General features: G+C 39.0%; 2 protein-coding genes across 2 annotated transcripts; one reads left to right on the top strand and one right to left on the bottom strand.

The window, feature by feature from the left end:
- Window positions 1-2482: 2482 nt before the first annotated feature.
- LOC146998089 (uncharacterized) lies at window positions 2483-3415 on the bottom strand. The gene has a single exon (XM_085812445.1). It carries the CDS (start codon window positions 3413-3415, stop codon window positions 2483-2485), a length of 933 nt encoding a protein of 310 aa, XP_085668571.1.
- A 5478-nt stretch (window positions 3416-8893) lies between these two features.
- On the top strand, window positions 8894-10257 carry LOC146998088 (uncharacterized). Its single transcript, XM_085812444.1, has 2 exons — window positions 8894-8918; window positions 9494-10257. The coding sequence occupies exons 1-2, from the start codon at window positions 8894-8896 to the stop codon at window positions 10255-10257; spliced, it is 789 nt and encodes a 262-aa protein (XP_085668570.1).
- The last annotated feature ends 10771 nt before the right edge of the window (window positions 10258-21028 follow it).

Raw genomic sequence — 21028 nt, 5'->3', positions numbered from 1 at the left:
ACTATCTTTCCTGTCAAGCCTTACTTTCCCCTGGAACTGCCAATGCCAGAATATGTAAATTTTAGTAGAACGCGCAAGCATTCAAATTATCAGCGGAAGTATTATTTAAATAGGAAGGAAACAAGTTCGGTGTGATATTCTTACTTAGCGAGCGCGGAGGTAGTTAGCGAGAATTGAAGAACCCCGCGTTGCGGCCTATGTGCTTGGCGGGAAGTAGTGGTAATTGTTCCAGTGAGCTTCAAGTCTGCTGAATTAGCAGCAGTATTGTAAAACACGGTGAGTTAGTTATTTTAGAGAGCCTCGTAGTTAGAATCTTGTCTTTACTTTCTTTTCAGGTTATTATTTTTATTTGACTGCCAAGTTGGCACAGTCTGTAAGCGTCAAGAGGACGCAATTGTAATTTATTACGTTGAATAAAAAGGGACTTAAACCCTTCACAAGGCTCTATCTTTTATACAAGCTTTCACAGTCACCTCTTGGTTGCGTGCAAGTTAGAGGCGCGCAACGTTATAACACGTTCCAAGAAAATTTTGCATCTTTCTTCAACAAGTCATGCAGGGGCTTTGCGATATCTGCGAAATTTTGCATAAATCATCGGTAGGAGGAGCACAAGCCCAGAAAACTTCGGACATCGGCGATATTTTTCGGAATAGGGAACTTTGCTACAGCCTCTACCTTTTGTGGATCGGGATATATCGCATGTTGATCGACTAAGTGTCCCAGTATAATCAGTTTCTTTTTACCGAATGAACATTTCTTAGAATTTAGCGTCAGTCCTGCTCTTTGGATACATTTCAATATTTCCCTCAAACGCTTTTTATGTTCTTCGAAATTAGGTGCGTACACGATTATGTCGTCGTGGTAGCAAAGACAAATATTCCATTTGAGACCTCTTAGTACCTTGTCCATCATCTGTTCAAATGTGGCTGGAGTGTTGCATAATCCGAACGGCATGACTTTAAATTTATAGAGACCATCCGGAGTCACAAAAGCTGTCTTTTCTCTGTCCTTATCATCAACATCTATTTGCCAGTAGCCTGACTTCAGATCCATCATAGAGAAAAGTTTTGCACCAGCCAGGCAGTCCAAAGCATCATCGATGCGAGGTAACGGATAGACGTCCTCTTTAGTTACCTTGTTCAACTTTCTGTAATCGACACATAAACGCCATTCACCATTTTCTTCTTCACAAGAACGACTGGAGATGACCATGGACTATCTGATGGTTGTATCACATCTTCTTTTAGCATTCGTTGCACTTCGTCTGCAATCACACGCCTCTCAGTGGCTGACACACGATATGGCCTTTGTTTGATTGGTGCACTGTCACTTGTATTAATCTTGTGCTTCACCGAATTGCATCGGGATTTTTTCGCAATACTGTTAAAGTCAAAAATGTCACTAAATTCATCTAGTAGACTCAATAGCTCGTCTTCCTCAGCAGTGGTCAAATCAGTATCAAAAATCTCTTTTAGGTTTTCTTGAGATAACCTTTTCCTGGACCTATGTCCCTTGGAACCTGCTGGAGCCTGATCACTTAGGGAGCAGATAGCATCGTTTTTTATGGTCGTTAAATAGCCGACATTCATCTTTTTCGGTATCACTTGGGTTCGTCGAGAACAATTAGTTACCCATAATTTACCACAACCATCCTCTATAGTGACAATTGAGGTTGGTATCGATAGTTCTTTTTCGCACATAAGAACTCTATTTCCAACAATCATAGCTTCATCTGCTTCCCGTAGCTCTGAATTCAAGGCACATATTTGCTTTGCGGTGTTTGCTTCAATTACATAATCGGTTGTGGCAAACAAGGAGAGCTGTGACTTATTTAAATATTCAATGTCTGGAAGGATTTCTGCAAGTGTAAGTTCTTGATTTCCACAATCGATAACGGCATCGGTGGCACGGAAAAAGTTCCATCCAAGTATCATTTGATGACTACATTCAGGAAACACAAGGAATTCAAACGGCTTCTTAGTCCCATTCAAATCAACTTTCAATACACAGCGTCCCGAGGCAGCTACAGGCAGTTTTCAATACAGGTCCATTCTCAGCAAACAGAGGAGCATTTAGCTGTCGACGTAACTGTTCGGATATGACAGAATAATCAGCACCCGAATCAACAAGGGCTTTCACACACTGTCCGTTCACGGTGATAAAAGTGTTATTCTTTTCCAACTTGGCTGTGGTGTACGTCGGAGGATTTTCTTCAACTGCGGCCTCACCTCCTGTACAGGTCGCTTGAGCTAGTTTTCCTCATTGGTTCGGCATGGGGAACGGCTGGAACGGCGTACTGGTGACTGCGATTGTCGGCGGTTGAGAGAGCGTCGCGGATAAGGTGAACTGCTCCTTATTCGGGAAGAACTAGGTTGTGCATATTCGAAACTGTCTGTAGATTCAGTATCCCTGTCCCGTCGAGGGTTGGACGTCTTTGCGGTTCTTGCATTTTCAAATATCTGGCGTCTTTCGCTACAGTACCTCAGAACATGTCCTGGGCGTCCGCAATGAAAACAAAGAGGTAAGTCCTCCACAGATCTGTCCTACGTTGTGGAGCAGTTCTCTGGCTGGCTTCACGTCTTGGTTGCGACCTAACTGGAAGTGAACATTGGGTAGTGTTTTTGCTTCTCCCTGCTCCTGTGAGTGGTGCCAGCGCCTCTATAACCTCTTCCCGGACCACAGATGCTATGTCATTCGGTGCTACGGGTTCTATTTCCGTGTAGCCCTGAACTTGCGTAAGGACCTTCTGAAGCTCTTCCCTGACGATGGTGCGCACTATAGACCTTAGTTCACTGGCGTCCGCATCGGCCGACACCGCGGAGACATTAGGCAGTCTCTGGAATCGTGATCGGGCGATACGTCTTCGTCGAAGGCTTTCTATGTGACGGCAGCGTTTCACGAAGGCATCGACGCTGTCATAGTCCTGGGACGACAGGACCTGGTACAAATCTTCAGCAATACCTTTCATGAGATGGGCCACTTTTTCGTCTTCAGACATAGATGGGTTTGCTTTCCGGCAGAGAGCGAGAACATCTTGAATGTATGCTTCAAACGTCTCATCGATTTGCTGAGCGCGTGTGAGTAGTACTCGTTCAGCTGCTCGGGAAAAGCTGTTTTTAAGAGCAGTCCTGAAAACAGTCCAACTGGTGAATGTATTTTCATTATTATCGAACCACTGTCGAGCGGTTCCGCCAAGATAAAAAATGACGTTCGCCAGACACATTTGATCATCCCAGTGGTTATAGTTGGCGATTCGATCAAAGTCCTTGAGCCATCTATTAGTATCTTCTTGGCTATCCCCGCTGAATATACACGGGCTTCTGGGTAGTTGGTACGTCAGGATCGGTATTGGTGCGATATTACTTGAAGCGAAACTGGCTGCTGGAGAATTCTGCTCTTCCTTCTCATCAACCATCTTTCTCGATCTTTTACGCGAATCCTGTAAGAGCCCGAAGTCAGGAGGAAATCCTCGAATCCGCAGGCTTCGGCGTAACTCTGCCGTAGTATCTGAGAAATACCCGGCGCCTCCACCAAACTGTCGCGTAGATGAGGGAATCCTACAAATGAACAGGCAAGTACAAGTCTAAACTCAAGACTTTTTATTAACTAGAACTGAATGAAGAGCTACTTATATACAGCTGGTGAACATGCTGAAACATTCCAGACTTGGAATGTTCTGGAAGAATAAGAAGGAAATTTACATAAATAAGTTAACCTTAACAACAAGGATATTTACATAAAAACCAATTATTAGGCATCTTGCCGTTGATGGGTTTCGAGCTCGGTACTTTCGGGTTTCGATTCCTGCGCCTTCTCCGCTAAGCTATGAGGAGCTCGGTCGGAAAGAGCGATTTTCGCTACAATATTATGAATCGTCTGTTAATTAAATATATCAAAATGGGCTAAAATGTTTTGCTTCGATTATTTTAGTGCATCTTCTTGCAAAATCTTTATGCAAAATCTTCTTGATCGAACATACAAATGATCAAAGTTTGAAGGCAAATGAATAGGAATTGCGATTGTAGCTCGCATTTCTAGTGCGCAATTCGCAAATTATAAAACCAGTAACAGAAGCGGAAAATTTATCTTTTTTTTTTTTTTTTTTTGCTGCCGTTGTAATTCCGTAAAGAAGCAAAGATGTTGGCAGGAATGGTTACCTACAAGGAAATTGTCGACGAAATGAAGGCTCAGGAAGGCCAAGGATCACAAATGCGAGGCAAGATAGGATGATTGTTCGCCAGGGCCGAACCGCCCCAATGGTATCACTGTCGACTATTCAACGCATTAGAGCCCCGTCTATACTTCCGTGGTACCGTCCACTATCTCACGGCGCTTGTATGAGGCGGGGTTACGCTCACAGAGGCCTTTAAGACGTTTGTCTTTGATTCCACAACATCGACGGAGTCGTCTGGAGTGGTGTCTCAGCCGATCATCATAGCTGCCATCAGACTGGCATCGTATAGTGTTCAGCGATGAATCCCGCCTCACTCTTGAAGCAGATGACAGTCGTGTTCGTGTCTGGAGGGACGGAGCCAGCGGTCCCAATCAGCCTTTGTTTTACAAAGGTATACAGCCATAACCCCTGGCTGTGATGGTGTGAGGCGCTATTTCTTATGAGAGCAGATCATCTTTAGTCATCCTCCGTACATCTTTAACAGCTCAACGATATGTTGATACCATCCTGCGGCCGGTTGCATTAATCTTCATTACTCGTCAGCCTGGGGCCATTTTCTAGCAAGATAAGGCTATGCCACATACCGCTCGCATATCTCTGGACTGTCTCAGTGCGATTCATACTCGTCCTTGGCCAGCAAGTTCACGAGGCCTTTCACCAATCGAGCATGTCTGGGAGATGGTAGGCCGCCAGATTCGAGCACCACAAAATATCGCAGATCTGGAACGACAACTGACGAATGCCTGGCAGAATGTGTCGCAGGATGACATTAGGAACCTCTAGCACTCCTTGACGAATTCAAGCATGCATTGCCGCCAGGGGCGTTCGACCAACTACTAATTTGAACACGTAATGGGTGGTTGTGTGTCGTGAACAGGTACTATGACCTTGATTTTTTAAAATCATTTTATTATTTGTGTATGAGCTATACAAATATCTAGTTTCATCCAAAAAAACCACTTCCTTCATAGTGCTTCGATTTTTTTGCAACAGAGTGTACTTGCACATGTTTCATTTTGAGATTTGAGTTATACTTTTAAGTTATACTTTTGAATTATATATTAAACAAGCTTCATATTTGTTAATTCAGTTGAATTTAGAGAGACAAGAACTACCTAGTATTTAATGCCTAGCACACCTATTTACTATTTACTTTTAAATAAAAATTATTTAAAAGTAAATATTATATAGGTCGGTATTGTTCCAAATAGCTCTGAAAACTCTTTACATGCTTGCATATTAGAAATATATATCGCAACTACGAAGGAAAGGAGCAAACTAACTAGTGTGATTAATTATAAAATATTATCTTAAAAAAATCAGAAATTCCTCTTGAGTTATTAATATTGTGATTTAAACATGAAACCTGCTGCTGTTATATCTTTTAGAAAACGTAATCCATCTGATATACATAAGGTCTAAAAATAATGAAATACAGTAAATTAGAATAAAGGCTGAGAAGCTTTGAAATAAATAAATTATTCATAATTTATAACAAGGCAGTTTTTCTACTTATATTAAGACGTGAATAAATCTGCGTATTTCATAAAATTATACGTCATAGTTACGCACTTTTCCTACAAAATTGTATATATTATAAATGTACAGGAAATTACAAAAAAATACACTAAATAATTTACGAAATAATTAAAAAGCGTATGAACTTTTTTAAGTTGTGAAAGTGTATTTTCTTCACAAAATTAAAAAAAAACAAAAAACTGAAGACTTTGTGAGGAAATACACTTATCTTTTTACAGAACATATACATCCCCTTTTAATTTTATTTAATAACTATTTAGTATGCAGGTGAAAATACATTTTGATAGGAATTCAATCCTATTGCAATAACAACTGCTTCCCTGCAGAGGATTTTGATTAGTAGATTTGTACCACCTTTTTCAAATTTGCGTCTAACGATAATTTTCTCTAAAGCAGCTTTTTAAATTTCGAAGTAATCTTTAGCGGCAAAATGTCTAATTGACTGAGAATATTATTATTTATTTTATTTTTCAACATTACATATGAAAAATGAAGCTTGAACCTTTGATTTTTTATCAAATAAGTTACCAAACCTTACTTTTATATTCTATTAATATAATGAATTTTGAAAAACAAATGTTCATCATTTTACATATAATATACAAAAATATTTGCATCTCAGAAAAAAGTCTTTCTTGTATACCCATATAAAAATAATGTAATCAATGTTAAGCCTGTCCTTAACCAGTAGTAAATCCATTACTGTGAGCTGAGAGTTTATGGACTGGGTCGACTACTCATGATATCACGTTCCATTGTCATGCTATTCTTCTGTAAGGGGGGGTGGCAAGGGTCTTGGCCATAGCATAGGTAAGAGCTCGACCTTTGTCCAGCTATTTATTTATTTCGAAGGAGAGCACATCGAGAGATGGATTAGAGGATCTCTGTCCTCTACCTCTACCATTAACTTCTATAGAGGATTCTCCGTGCTTCAAGCAGAAGTGACATTATACACGTAGAAAGATTTACACCTTCTCTGGGACTTGAACCCGGGCCCAAAGCTATGGCAGCCGACTCCCTTACGATATGCCAACAGGGCGGACGAAATACAACATACACTATATGATAATGGTTTGGTTTGGTTAGTTTGATTAAGGTAAAGTACTCGAGAGCTATCTGTTTAAGAAGAGAGATGCTTTTATTACGAAGCAATTAACGATACGAATGAGTAGTTCGAAAGGCGAGTAATAATTTGACGATTCTTGTTCGAACGCTAATTTTGTTTCGACGAGTTTGCATCAGTGGTAAATTTGATCTTGATTTGGATACAAAAATACATGACGATATCTTTCATTTATATTTAATGAAAGCACTTAATATATCACAGTAATACAGATACATCGCAACGGCGAACCACAGTTACATAATGTAAAAACACAGAAGAATTCTTTTGGAGCAACAGCGCCCTCTATACTATGAAAAGTTCTAACACACCCCACCTGTGCTCTGTTAAGAGCTCACTAAATTTACACATCAATAATATGTGTAGATATAATCAAAAATCAATATGGACGAATCAATACTAAAACCTACATTGCAAATTAATATAATACATGACACAAACATATATATATAACTTTAAACTTCAAAAGGATAGATCAATTGGACGGGTCTTCGATAAAGTCCTTGAGAAGTACGAATCAAACATGAACGCACATACCCATCCCTACCTTTATAAACTTCTTCTATAATTCCAATAGGCCATAAAAATTTTGATTTCGTCGACCCCTCCAGCAATACAACCTCACCCTTTTTAAGATTCCTTTCAGGAGATGGATTTAGAAAAGTATGCGCAGACCTTAATTCGAGGAGATAATTCTCCTTCCACGTTTTCCAAATTTGTTTCAAAGATTAGTTTGATACAGTTTTCTCCTAGTCAAAGTCTGCCTGTTCAATGGTTCATTCCTGAAAAGGTCGGCGAAATGTACAGGATAAGAAATATTTTCTTGCCCTGGAAACAAGAAATGGGCAGGTGTAAGAGCTTCTGGCTCTTTTATTTCATTGTGGACATAAGTAAGAGGTCTATGATTTAAAACTAACTCAATTTCTGATAGAATAGTCATCATTTCCTCAAAGTTAAGAAGAGCCCTTCCGAGAATCTTTCTCAAAGGATCTTTGATACTTTTCATAAGCCTTTCATAAAAACCACCCCACCAAGGCGCGTGAGGCGCAATATATTGCCAATTTATTCCGTTTATTGATATGAAACCTTTCAATTTTGAATCTATTATAATTTTTGATAAATCTTTAAGAATTTCATTAGTGGCTCTAAAGCTCTTAGCATTGTCGGAAATGATAACTTTACAATTTCCTCTCCTAGTTAAAAATCTCCTTAATGACAAAATAAAATTAATTGTTGACATATTTGTGATTAATTCTATGTGCACAGCTCTAGTAACACTGCATGTAAATAATGTTATATAAGACTTTTGAGGCGTATCCTTTCCTGATTTTATTAAAACTGGGCCAGTGAAATCTATGCCAGTTACAGTAAAAGGAGGGTTTTCAGTAATTCTACTTTTAGGTAGTTGACTAGTTATTTGTTTAGCTGGTTTCATCTTATACTTTCGACAAATTAGCCAGTTACCTAATACTCTTTTTATAATTTGTGTACTTCGTGGAATCCAAAATATAGACTTAATTTTGGCTAGCGTAAATGTAACTCCATCATGAAAAATTTTATTATGTTCTCGAATAATAATTAACTCTGTAAATTTAGACTGCTTAGGTTGAGCTTCATCCTTTGTAAACGCTCCTTCTTCTAATCTCCCTTTTATGCGCAATACACCACAACTGTCGAGAAATGGGGCTAAATTTGAAAGTGGTGAGCTTTTAGGAATAGACTTACCATTTTTAAGGTTCTGTAATTCTAAGTTGAACTCTATGTTTTGCTTATGTTTTATCCGGTCTATTTCAGCATTTTGAAGTTCTTCTGCTGTGAGGGGACCTGCAATCGTTTGTCGTTTTTGAAATTTATTAACAAACCGTTTAACTAGTGCAGTTACTCTTAGTACTTTTAACAAACACTATATTTCCTTAAATCTAAAATAAATTTCGAATTTTCTACCAAACAGTTATTTTGCACTGTACTTTCAAATTCTTTTTTTAGCTCTAAGTCTACGTATATAGATTTTAAGTTCTCTCTTTCAGTAGGCCAGTATTCAGGTGATTGGCTTAGCCATGGTGGACCGTGCCACCAAAGATGGTTTGTAGCTAAATTTGCTGCAGAAATTCCTCTGGACAAGATATCTGCAGGGTTATCCTGACCAGGGCAATGAGTCCAATTATCGGTATTGTGGTGATGGCGATAAGGACCGCGCCTTGCGCCCTCCGATAAGTGTGGCAACCCCTAGAGGAGAAATTTCCTACGAGTAGCGAGCAGAGCGAAACAGGCCGGCTCTCGGGCAGTGTGCGCGATGTTCCGAAATAAAGCTTAATTTTTATTGTGCTCTATGTCTTGTTAATATTTATATTAATGCAGTAAGAACATAATCTGTGATATGGAACTCGAGGATTGGTGGTAAAACATATAGGAAAACACCATAATGGTGACCCGGACTGTGTTCAATCAGGCCGTTCTCAAGCACTTTCGGTTTTGACTACAAGCCATCACTCAAGATCTCCATACCAAAAGTAATGGATTACATCAGTTTTCATCCTCCGGATCACAGATGAGTAGTAATTATAGATCATTTTATAATTCCGTTTTTTACTTATCATTTAATTTCATTTTATTTATTTACATTTTTGCTTTTATTTTGGCTTAAAAACCTTGCACAGTGTATGATGTTCATGCCGTCCAAATTCCGGTTTATAACCGATCAGACCCATCTTTATGGTTTATTATGTGTGAAAGTACTTTTGCTCTTGCCACCCCCAAACCTATCACAGAATCCATTACTAAATATAATTATGTAGTTTCTCATCTTCCTGCAGATATTGCATCACTAGTGAGGGATTTACTTATGAAACCAGACTCTATTGATCCATATATAAAGCTCAAAACTGAGTTAATAAATCGATCAGGAGAATCTTCTCAGCAAGAAATTCGCCAATTATTATCTGGAGAAGAATTAGGTTCTCGAAAACCTTCCGATTTGCTTAGAAATATGAAACGTCGAGCAGAATCTTTAAATGTTCCTGATAACTTAATGTTAGAATTATTCCTTCAACGTTTGCCTTCGACTGTTCAGTCTATTTTGGCAGCGGTTTCCAAGTTAACTGTAGATAAAGCTGCAGAAATTGCCGACAGAATTTTAGAAGTAAATCCAACCCCAGGGACTTGTGCCGTTTCTCGCACAGTCGATCAGTCTCTTGAGGATAAATTATTTAAAGAAGTAGAAAAATTAAACAAACGTATTGATCGCATTTCTTTTTCTCGTGGTCGCTCGCCAAATCGCGGAGATTGCAATAAGGAAAGAAGCAATTCCAAAAGGAGAGATTATTCTGTTTGCTGGTATCATAGACGTTTTGGGAAAAAGTGTAGAGAAGACAAATATACGAAACCTTGTTCATGGCAGGGAAACGAAACCAGCAAAGAATAGAGGCGACTTATTCTTTGCCTCAAGTTTCACGTCGCCTGTTCGTTCGTGACCGTAGAACAAACCTTTCATTCTTGGTCGATACCAGCTCTGACGTGTCCTTACATCCAGCAAATAATTCTCAAAAACGGAATTCTCCCCAACAAACACTTTTCGCTGCTAATTCTTCCACTATTCATGTTTATGGCCAAAAACACTTTCTTTGGATTTCAAATTAAGACGAGAGTTTACATGGACTTTTCTTATAGCAAATGTTAGTTCACCCATTCTTGGAGCAGATTTTCTCCATTTCTTTGAATTGGTGCCTGATCTCAGAAACAAATGTTTCAAAGATTTGAAAACGCATTTCAAAACCGTCGGTTGCGTGAAAAATGCAAGCATTTATTCAGTAAAAACTGTGTTTAGTGATACACCATATCACAAAATTTTAAAAGAATTTCCTTCAATTACTAAATTACCAGATCCTAACCCTCCTGTTAAACACAACACCGTTCATTATATCATAACTAAAGGTCCACCTGTGGTTGCAAAACCTCGTCGGTTAGCTCCAGATCGCTTAACAATAGCAAAACAAGAATTTCAAACTATGATGCAGCCCACCAGCGGCAGAGCGGTAAAGACGCTGAAAACTGGTAGTTCGGTCCGAGGTTCGAATCCCCCGAACGGGCTGGCTGCATGGGCGTTTTCGTGGTTTTCCCCATGTGTAACGTGTATACGAGCCAGTTTCTCTTAAAAAGTCCTCCACGAAAGGCATCCCTCCCTTTAGGCAGATAGCCCTAGTGTGCTTTGCCATAATTAAATACACCACACCACACCAAACTATGATGCAATTGGGGCATTTGAGACCTTCGAGCAGCAATTATGCATCCCCGCTTCACATGGTTCCAAAAAAGGTAAGTCTAGAATGGATGCCTGTAGTAGCTGTTATCGAGCATTGAACGCTCAAACAATAAAAGACAAATACCCTATTCCATGCTTAGCCGATTTTACTGCTGCATTGCACGGTACTAAAATTTTTAGTCATGTCGACCTGATTAAGGCATACCATCAAATACCAATTAACCCAGCTGACATCCACAAAACCGCCATATGCACACCATTCGGTTTATTCGAAAGTACCCGTATGCAATTCGGCTTGTGCATTGCATCCGCGACTTTTCAACGTTTTATAGATGAAGTCACGCGGGATTTACAAGGTGTTTAAGCTTTCGTCGATGACTTGCTCATAGCCTCTAAAGATTCTGAGGAACATTGCAAGCATTCGAAAGCTTTATTTTCCAAACTTCAGGAATATGGACTTTGCATAAATCTTCAAAATGCAGCTTTGGTCAAACGTCTATTGATTTCTTAGGTTTGCACCTTAGTGAAAACGGAATTGAACCTCTTCCTGACAAAGTCAAATGTATTTTAGATTTTCCTCAACCTACCACTCTCACTCAGCTTCGCCGATTTTTAGGCATGTTTAACTTTTACAGATATTTCATACCTAAAGCAGCACATATTCTTTCTCCTTTAATAAAATTGTTAGAAGGCTATATTAATAAAAAGAAATCTCGTTCTCGTGTTCAGGATTCATCCCCACAATTAAATTCGAACGAGAATGCTGAACAAGCCTTTACTGCTGCCAAAAATGCCATTGCTCAGGCTACCCTTTTGAGACACCCTATTCCCGGAGCCCAGCTAAGCATCTGGGTAGATGCCTCAGACGTCGCAATAGGCGGCACACTTATGCAGTTGTCTCAACAAACATGGGAACCTATAGCATTTTTCTCTATGAAACTCAATAAAAGTCAACAGAAATGGTCCGCGTACGATAGGGAATTATTTTCAATTTATTCTTCAATTAAGAAATTCCGACACATGTTAGAGGGTAGAAATTTTATAATTTATACAGATCAAAAACCGTTAATATACGCTTTTAAACAGAACCCTCATAAATGTTCACCTCGACAATTGCGCCATTTAGATTTTATTTCTCAGTACTCTACTGATATTAGGCATCTGCAAGGTTCAAAAAACGTCTTTGCTGACGCTCTTTCAAGAATCGAAATTGATTCCATAACAAAATCTCTATTTTTGGATTTTAAAAAATTTTCGGAAGCTCAACGGCATGATCCGGAGGTACAAGACCTTCTCAGAAACAACACATCATCTTTGAAACTGGAATTTAAACCGTGCCAGTATTCTGATGGTAATATTCTTTGTGACATATCAATGGACATTCCTCGTCCATTTGTTCCGAATTCCTTTCGCAGACTCATCTTTAATCATCTGCATAATCTGTCACATCCAGGAATTGCAGCTACTACGAAGCTTATTTGTTTTCGTTATGTATGGCCCGATATGAAACGTCATATCAAAAATTGGGTGAAATCCTGTGAATCTTGCCAAAAATCGAAAATTACTAAAGCACCACTGGGCACATTCTCTCTTCCTGAAGCACGTTTTTCAGAAATCCATATGGATATCGTCGGACAGTTACCTCCATCAGAAGACAACGTGTACCTTTTGACTCACGATGGCCTAGATAGATAGATTCTCCAGATGGCCTGAAGCCATTCCCATCCCGGATATGAAAACGGAAACCATTTGCAGAGCCATCTTCAGCTGTTGGATATCTCGTTTTGGCTGCCCATCGATCATAACTACAGACCAAGGTTCTCAAATGAGATCCGCACTTTTTGCAGAATTTACGCGCATTTTGGGTACGAACAGAATCACGACAACAGCCTATCATCCAATGTCCAACGGCATTGTTGAACGATTTCATCGACATTTAAAATCTTCTCTCAAGGTTCACGAGACCAATAACTGGACTGAAACACTACCAGTTGTTATGCTTGGTATTCGGACAGCCGTAAAGCAGGATCTACAGTCATCTTGTGCTGAACTGGTGTACGGCACAACTCTCAAGCTGCCTAGTGATATGATAACGTCATCTAAGATATCTCCGTATGACACTCAATTTATAACGATTCTTTGGCATAGAATGCAACAATCAAATCCAATAGCAACATCTGCACATTGCCAAGAAAAGTGTTACGTAAGTGCTACCTTAAAGTAGTGTACGCATGTATACTTACGTGTCGATCGAGTAAAGCCACCTCTGTGCCAACCATATACAGGTCCGCATAAGGTCCTTTCTAGAACGGACAAAACTTTCACAATTGATATTAACGGTCTGAAATCTACTGTGTCTATAGACCGTGTGAAACCAGCCTATTTGCTTTCGGACTCTAATTTGCCTGAACTGAAAACAAATAAAGACTTAAAGACAGTTCATCAGAATAAATCTGCAAACGAACTCTCTAAGACACAAACTGTCACCAGATCGGAAAGACATGTTCACTTCCCTAAGAAACTTGCTTCTTACATAACATTTTTTTAAAATTAATATCGTAACATATTTTTTGTTATTTCATTTTTATTATATGTGTCATTACCTTGTTATATATTGAACTGCATTTTGATTTTTTCTAATTTTATATTCTAATTTTGCAATTATGAAAAAAATACCCGACAGTACGGATCCTCTGAGATATTTTCATAACCTGATGTCGTTCCTTTGAATGGCCATCAAAGGAGCTGGGGGGAAACTCTGTGGTGATGGCAATAAGGAGCGCCCCTTGCGCCCACCGATAAGTGTGGCAACCCTAGAGGAGAAATTTCCTACAAGTAGCGAGCAGAGCGAAACAAGCCGGCTGTCGGGCAGTGTGCGCGATGTTCCGAAATAAGCTTAATTTTTATTGTGCACTATGTCTTGTTAATATTTATATTAATGCAGTAAGAACATAATCTGTGACATGGAACTCGAGGATTGGTGGTAAAACATATAGAAAAACACCATAGTATCTGATAAAGATTGAATTTCTTCTATTCTATTTTTTACGAAAGTTTTGCATTTACTAGCTTGTCCCTTAATCCAACATAATGTAATCATCGAGTCGGTCCAAAAATAACTAGAAGTATTAAATTTAAGACATTTACTTACTTGATGAACTAATCTTGCGGACAATAAAGCTCCCATTAATTCCAGTCTTGGTAATGTAAGACCTTTCAGAGGAGCTACACGACTTTTAAACAAATAAAAGTGATACTTATCCTCCCATCTTCAGATATAGCTCTTAAATACAACACAGTTCCATAGGCTAAAAGAGATGAATCTGAAAAAGAATGAATTTCAAATGAAATAAATTTGCAGTTCAAATTTGAAGAATAACATCTAGGAATCTGGACATCTTCTAAATGTTCGATTTCACTGCACCACAACTGCTACTTGTGATCCAGGGACGATGGAAGTTTGTCATCCCAGTCAGTTTGTCATCCAGTGACTCCACAGTTCTTGTAGAATACACTTCAGCTTTATGACGAAAGGTCCAAGAAATCCGATAGGATCACAAATATGACCCTTTACTCGAAGAATAAACCTTTTCGAAGCAGTTCCGTTCTTGACAAACTTTGATAATTCTTTTACGTTGAACGATATACTGTCCGCATCTGGATCCCAAACTAGACCCAACACCTTGGATGGTGAATCAAGTCCCATACTTTGTAAAAATCTTAAGTTTTACTAACGTTTATTTTATTTTAAATCTTTACTATAACTTCTTATTTTCTACTTCCGGCCAGAATTAAAAGCTTTAACTTATTTATGCAAATTTGTCTGGCGAACGTCAAGTACTTAAGTTGCGGCTTTTTGCCAAGCGAGAGAGAGGAAGGAGTTAGTAGAAGCAGGCCGCTTGCCTTAGCAGTTTTACTCGGTTGCTGGTTGCCTTCCAGGCCAGAGGTTTAATCCTCTTAATAATTTTAAACGTATCGTTGTGTTAACAGTTCTCTGTACTACATACGGCTTCCTGTTAATATACGGCCAATCTTCTCGGAGGACCTTGTTTGTTATTCCAAAGTTAAGTTAGAGTTTAGTTAATATTTTTATATTCTTACGTTCAGACCACAAGTGGTTGGTCTCTGTATTCCGAAGTCCGGAAATCATTGTAAAGAGTGAAAAATAAAGGGTTTCGTATACCCTTCCTGTGTATCTTGTCTACTTCCCACATTTATTGAACATAGCTTTAGTAAGCTCCCTGTTCCGAGTCAGGTCTTTTAATGTTTCCAAAGAAAGTGAGAAGAAAAAACGGAACCTGATAGTGGCGCCCGACGAAGAAGAATAACCATGGCCGAGTTTCAAGAAGAACCTGTGCTGCCTGTAGATGCGGCTCAGAATCCAGAAATGCCAGCTGCCGCCCTGGAAGGATTTGGTTACATCGTCCAGACCATGCGCGCATCGATGAAACCAGAAGAAACATTTAATGGAAACTCACCGGTAAACAGTTTTTTGGAAAAATTGGAGGACCACTACATGATGTATCCCGTGCACGAGTTCCAGAAAGTCACCTTAGCTACTAGCGCTTTGAGGGGCCAAGCGCTTAATTGGTTCAAATGCATAGGCAGAAGTCTCTTGGGTCAAGCGGGAAGTCCCACCTATACTTACGAAAATTTCAAGACTGCCTTAGTAAAAGCCTTCCCTGTCGTAAGGGATTGTGCGAAATTAGAAGCGGAACGTTTCAGCATATACCAGAAACCAATTGAAAATCTCTCAAGCTTTATTTTAAGAAAAATTCACGTCTTCAAACTTTTGTATGGAAACCGTCCGGATCCTGAGATAATTCAAGTGATTTTGCCGAGGTTACTTCCCCAAGTACAAGACTTTATTGAATTAAGGAATCCGACTACACTGGAAAAGTTATTTGAGCTAGCAATCCAGTTTGAAAGTAGAAGAACGGCGGACATTGAAAGAAGACGCCAATATCAACAACGAAACCAATTTCTTGAGCCAAGACCACAGCAAACTCAAGCACACGGCTACGGAAGCAAAGCGAATCAGTGGACAAGGAAACCCGAGCATCCAAAAACAGCCGGCGAACGTCGACAGTTCAATAGAATCAAGGAAAAAAGTCTCAAGGCCAGTGGAAAAAGAAGGAAAGCATGGAAAGAAAAAAAGATTTAAACTAAAACGGATTACTGCTGACGGGAGGGTGCGGAAATCCGAATGTCAAGAAAACCCCTCTTCCTTCAAGTTAAATACAGTAATGGTAAAAAATTTGACTCTTCCGAAGATTGAAGTGTTGGTGAATAACATCCCAGCCACCGCACTCCTGGATACAGGCGCGCAGTGTTCCTGTGTGGCAGAAGATTTTTTTAGGAAGTATTTTCGTAAATATCGCATATATAATTCGGATAATACGACAGTGTTAGGTGCGCAAGGAGAAAGATGCAAGTGTATAGGTAAATTACCGCTATACGTCCGTATCAAGGACGAACAGGTAAAGGTTATGTTTTTTATAGTAAAGAATTTGCAAGCACATATTATCTTAGGGGTAGATTTTCTTTCAGAGGCAGAAGCAACGCTGGATTTTAATGAAGCGTCCCTTAAGCTGACGATGAAACCTGTTCGAGAAGAAAAAACGGAACCGCCAATGTTAAAGCTTGACCACCTGCCTAAGGAAGAGCAACAAAGAATCCGACAAGTGGTAAGTGAATTTGCTTCGTTATTTAGTGACATTCCAGGATTTACTCAAGTTTCTAACCATAGTACCGACACCAGAGATTCAATGCCAGTTCGCCACAAAGCATACCGGTATGATAAGAGTAAAGAAAAAATTATAGAATGGCACATTAGCGATATGTTACGTAGAAAGATTATAACGCCCATCTCAGTTATGCCAGCCCGGTGGTTTTATGTAAGAAAAACAATGACTATCCATTAACACATCCAAAAAGGTGGCGTTTCGCGATTGACTATCGTAAATTAAACTCCATAACTAAATACCCGGTATATCCGTTACCTATTATTGAAGAAATTCTAAGGAACATAACGTCTACCAAATACATGACGACTTTAGACTTAACGACTGGTTATTTTCAAATAGGAGTTAGACCGGAAGATGTGCCTAAGACTGCTTTTATAACCAAGTCTGGCACTTATGCATTCCTGCGTATGCCGTTTGGCCTTTCAGGTGCACCGGCAACATTTCAGCGATGTATGGACATTGTGCTAAGGCCTGTTCTTGGAATGTCCACATTTATCTATTTAGACGATATCATTATTACTAGTGATAATCTGGACCAACATGTACAGGATTTAAGACAGGTGTTTTCATTATTAAATGAGGCCGGTCTAAAAGTTAATGTCGAATAGTGCAAATTTGCAGCCCCTGAATTAAAATATTTAAGTTACAAAATATCTCAGAAAGGAATCGAGACAGACGAATCAAAAATAATCGCTGTACAAAAGTATCCGCCGCCAAATACGGCGAAGAAGCTCTTTTCTTTTCTAGGACTTTGTTCATATTATAGGTCCTTTATAAAAGATTTTGCAGCTATTGCTGAACCATTGTTAAAATTAAAAAGGCAAAAGGCAAGATTCTCGTGGACGGCCGAAGCCAATAGGGCTTTCGAAAAATTAAAGCAAGCATTAACGCAAGCCCATGTGTTGAAATTTCCTGAAAAGGATGAGAATTTAGAAATTTCAGCGGATGCTTCGGATTATGCGGTAGGAGCGGTACTTTCGCAAAATCAGCAGCCCGTGGCCTTTTTTTGGTCGAATTTTAAATCAAACACAAAGAAATTATTCCGCGACCGAGAGAGAGGCACTTGCAGTTCAGTTAGCAGTGCAAAAGTTCCGAGTCTATTTTGGATGGGCGCCAATAACAGTGTATTCTGATCATGCGGCGGTAACTAGATTGTACTCAGGGAAAACTTATCCCCAAGCTTAATAAGATGGGCACTCAAGCTACAAGAATATAATCTGGTAATCAAGCATACCCCCGGAAAGGAAAATATCGTAGCAGATGCCCTATCCAGAATAAAAATAGATGAAGAAGGTAATACTATAAATGTGGCAATGCTCACAGCATGTACAATAAATTCCCGAGAAAATGTAATAACCGAACTGGGTAAGGATCCTGAGTTTAGAAACATTTATGAGTATTTAAATGATCCTGAAAATTTTAGCCACCAAGATATTGTGGAGATAAGAAATAGGGCGGCCCATTACGAACTAATAGATGGTCTATTATTTTATACAAAAACTACAAATTCCAACAACGAATTTCGACCTGTTATCCCAGCTAGTCTTAGATTAAACATCCTGCAGGAGTTACACGGCCGCCCTTTAGCTTCTCATGCTGGTATTCGAAAAACTATCGAACGCGTACGCGAAGCAGTGTATTTTCCTGAACTGCAAAAGTTAACAAGGGCGTGTGTCCAGTCCTGCCCAACATGTCAAGCAGTTAATTATATTAATTTCCGCCCGGCCGGGTTTCTAAATAGTATGAAATCCGAATTTCGAAATGAAATAATTGGCATCGATTTATTGGGCCCTTTCCCAAAAAGTCTGTTAAATAAAGGTCGGTATCTCCTTGTTATGGTTGATCATTTTAGTAAGTGGACCAAAATTGTTCCCTTAAAACGAGCCTCCGCGAAATTAGTTACTGATTCTATTTTAAATAAATATATTTTAAAATACTGGGTGCCCCCAAAAGTTATATCGGATAATGGTCCTCAATTTGTAAGCAATATATTTGAAGAAATGTGCAAAAAACTGGGCATACGTCATTTAAAAATGGTCCCGTATCGGCCGCAATCAAATATAGCGGAACGGGTCAATAGAAATATAGTGAAAATTATCCGTAGTTATAAAGCTGGGATAACTGTGTCAATTAATTTGCTTTCGCCCTTAGGACCGCAAAACATGATACAACGGGCAAAACTCCTGCTGAGTTATTTTTAGGCAGAAAGATTATAACGCCGTTAGATAAATTATTTTATGTTCAACAAAGAGCCCCAGAAATTAAAATGGGTGATATAGAAAAATTAATTAAAGAAGCCAAAAAGAACACTTAAGTAGCATAGAGAAAACAAAAACTCTATTACGATTTGAAACGACGGGGAGTAACTTATAAAGTAGGAGATGAAGTATTAAAAATTAAGCATTCACTTTCTTCAGCACCAGAAGATAAAACCGCCAAATTTTTTCCACGATTTGAAGGACCATATGTCATAGAAAAAATAACTCAGGCTGTAGTGGTGTTAAAAGCCAGGAATGGTGAAACATGCTCCGCAAACATTGACCAGATAAAACCATACTATGACCGTAATAAAATGCAAATATTTAAAGATCTTTTGCAGGATCCAGCACGGCAGGCACAAGCTCCAGAGGAGGAACAACGACAAGCACAAGGGCAAGCCATTAGGAGGCAGGAGCAATTGAAAAGAAAGTTTCCCCGTTGGAAAATTGAAGGTAACAAGAAAAAGTAGCCGTTCCATCGACCAGAAATGAGTGCGCACGACCACCCCCAGAATGAAGAAGGGAGAAGTACGACGAATGCAAAGAGAGCCAGGAGAAATAAAGGCAACTATAACCCGGTTCTCAAACGGAAGATCTACTCATCGGACAGGACTCTAAGCAGCAAATGTCGCCGAATTGCGGAAGGACCACCAGCGGCGGAGGAAAAGATACAAGGAAAATTTGAACGGCCAGCAACGAGATCCAAGCAGGAACGAGAGAGAAGTGTCCCGGTTCCGCCAAGACCAGCGGCCATCAAACGGCCAAGACCACAGGTAGAGGCGAAAAATAAGGTATTCAAGAGTGACCGAACTGGAGGGAAAAGAAAGCTTCTAGAGGAAGACACTGAAGGGCGAGCCCGCGCACGAAGGAGGATAAATCAAACAAGATTCTACGCTACTTTCCAGGACTAGGCACAGAAAAGAATGTCCGAATATCACAAAGATAAGTAAAATTTTATGTTACTTTGCAAACTTAAGTTAATCTTTCATTCTTACTGCAAGTGGCAGATTTCAAGACGTTTTACATCATGTGAGGTCTACCTTTATCGCCAAAAAGGCGAGAAATGAGTTGTTACCTATTTTGGTATTATGTTTTTTAATTACTCGAGTAAAACTAAAGTTGATGTATAATAGGAATGTGTAAATACTTGAATATTGTAAAAGTTATTGTATAAATTTTATTTAAAACATTCTAGCAAGAAAGTAGTTTTAGTCTGAAAGACTTTTGAAATGTAGTATTTCAATGTAGAAGAATTGGCACTTGCTTGGAAAAGAATAGAAGTTAACAATGTACTACTAATGTATGTTTTAAAATGCGTAAAATTAACGGCATGTTAATATGTTCTTATATACAATGTGAACTGTTATTTTAAGCGTTAAGAAATACTGTGATATGTTAAAAGTGAAAGTAATGCAAAAAAATTTTAAACTTATTCGTGTGACTGTAAAAAGAGCCAAATTATTGTGAATATGTGTTAAAGGTTGAATGAATGTAGTTAGGCTCTCTGACGCTACACTTCAGAGTTAGTCACTTTCAGAATAGTACCTCAGGGTTTAGAGATGAAGATAAGGTGTGTTACGAGGTCTTGTTATGTTGAATTTTAACACGTTAGTGTTTTGATTGTAGGCGGCAGTGTTGAACACTTGTACATAAACACATTCGTGTTTGGTGTTTTCTTTTACAACACATGTCAGAGAGCACGGGGAGAGATAATTAAATAAAGTCATGAATGAAATAAGAATGTTAAGAGAAATATAAATATTCAGGTGACTGCCATTTAATTGTGTAACATTTCATTAAACTAGTTTTACTTCCAGATCTCTGGAAGGAACCAGATTTCAACTAAAAGCTCCTGTTTAGATGCAGTACAGATGAAAAGTAATTGTCCATGGAGCTGATAATGTAAAAACGAATTTTTTTTTAAATTTC

Source organism: Stegodyphus dumicola, chromosome 3 (assembly GCF_044657685.1).
Source record: "Stegodyphus dumicola isolate Sdum_Otavi_A_Nest chromosome 3, ASM4465768v1".
Classification (NCBI taxonomy): Eukaryota; Metazoa; Arthropoda; class Arachnida; order Araneae; family Eresidae; genus Stegodyphus; species Stegodyphus dumicola.
The sequence above is the reverse complement of the archived record's forward strand: the minus strand, read 5'-3'. Positions and strand labels throughout refer to the sequence as shown.

Bases quoted from the DNA above. Each gene is read 5' to 3' on its own strand.
- LOC146998088 (XM_085812444.1), top strand. From the start codon at position 8,894: ATGGTGGACCGTGCCACCAAAGATG. The intron at 8,919-9,493 runs GTTTGTAGCTAA...AACCTTGCACAG, and splicing joins GGACCGTGCCACCAAAGATG to TGTATGATGTTCATGCCGTC.
- LOC146998089 (XM_085812445.1), bottom strand. From the start codon at position 3,415: ATGGTTGATGAGAAGGAAGAGCAGAATTCTCCAGCAGCCAGTTTCGCT.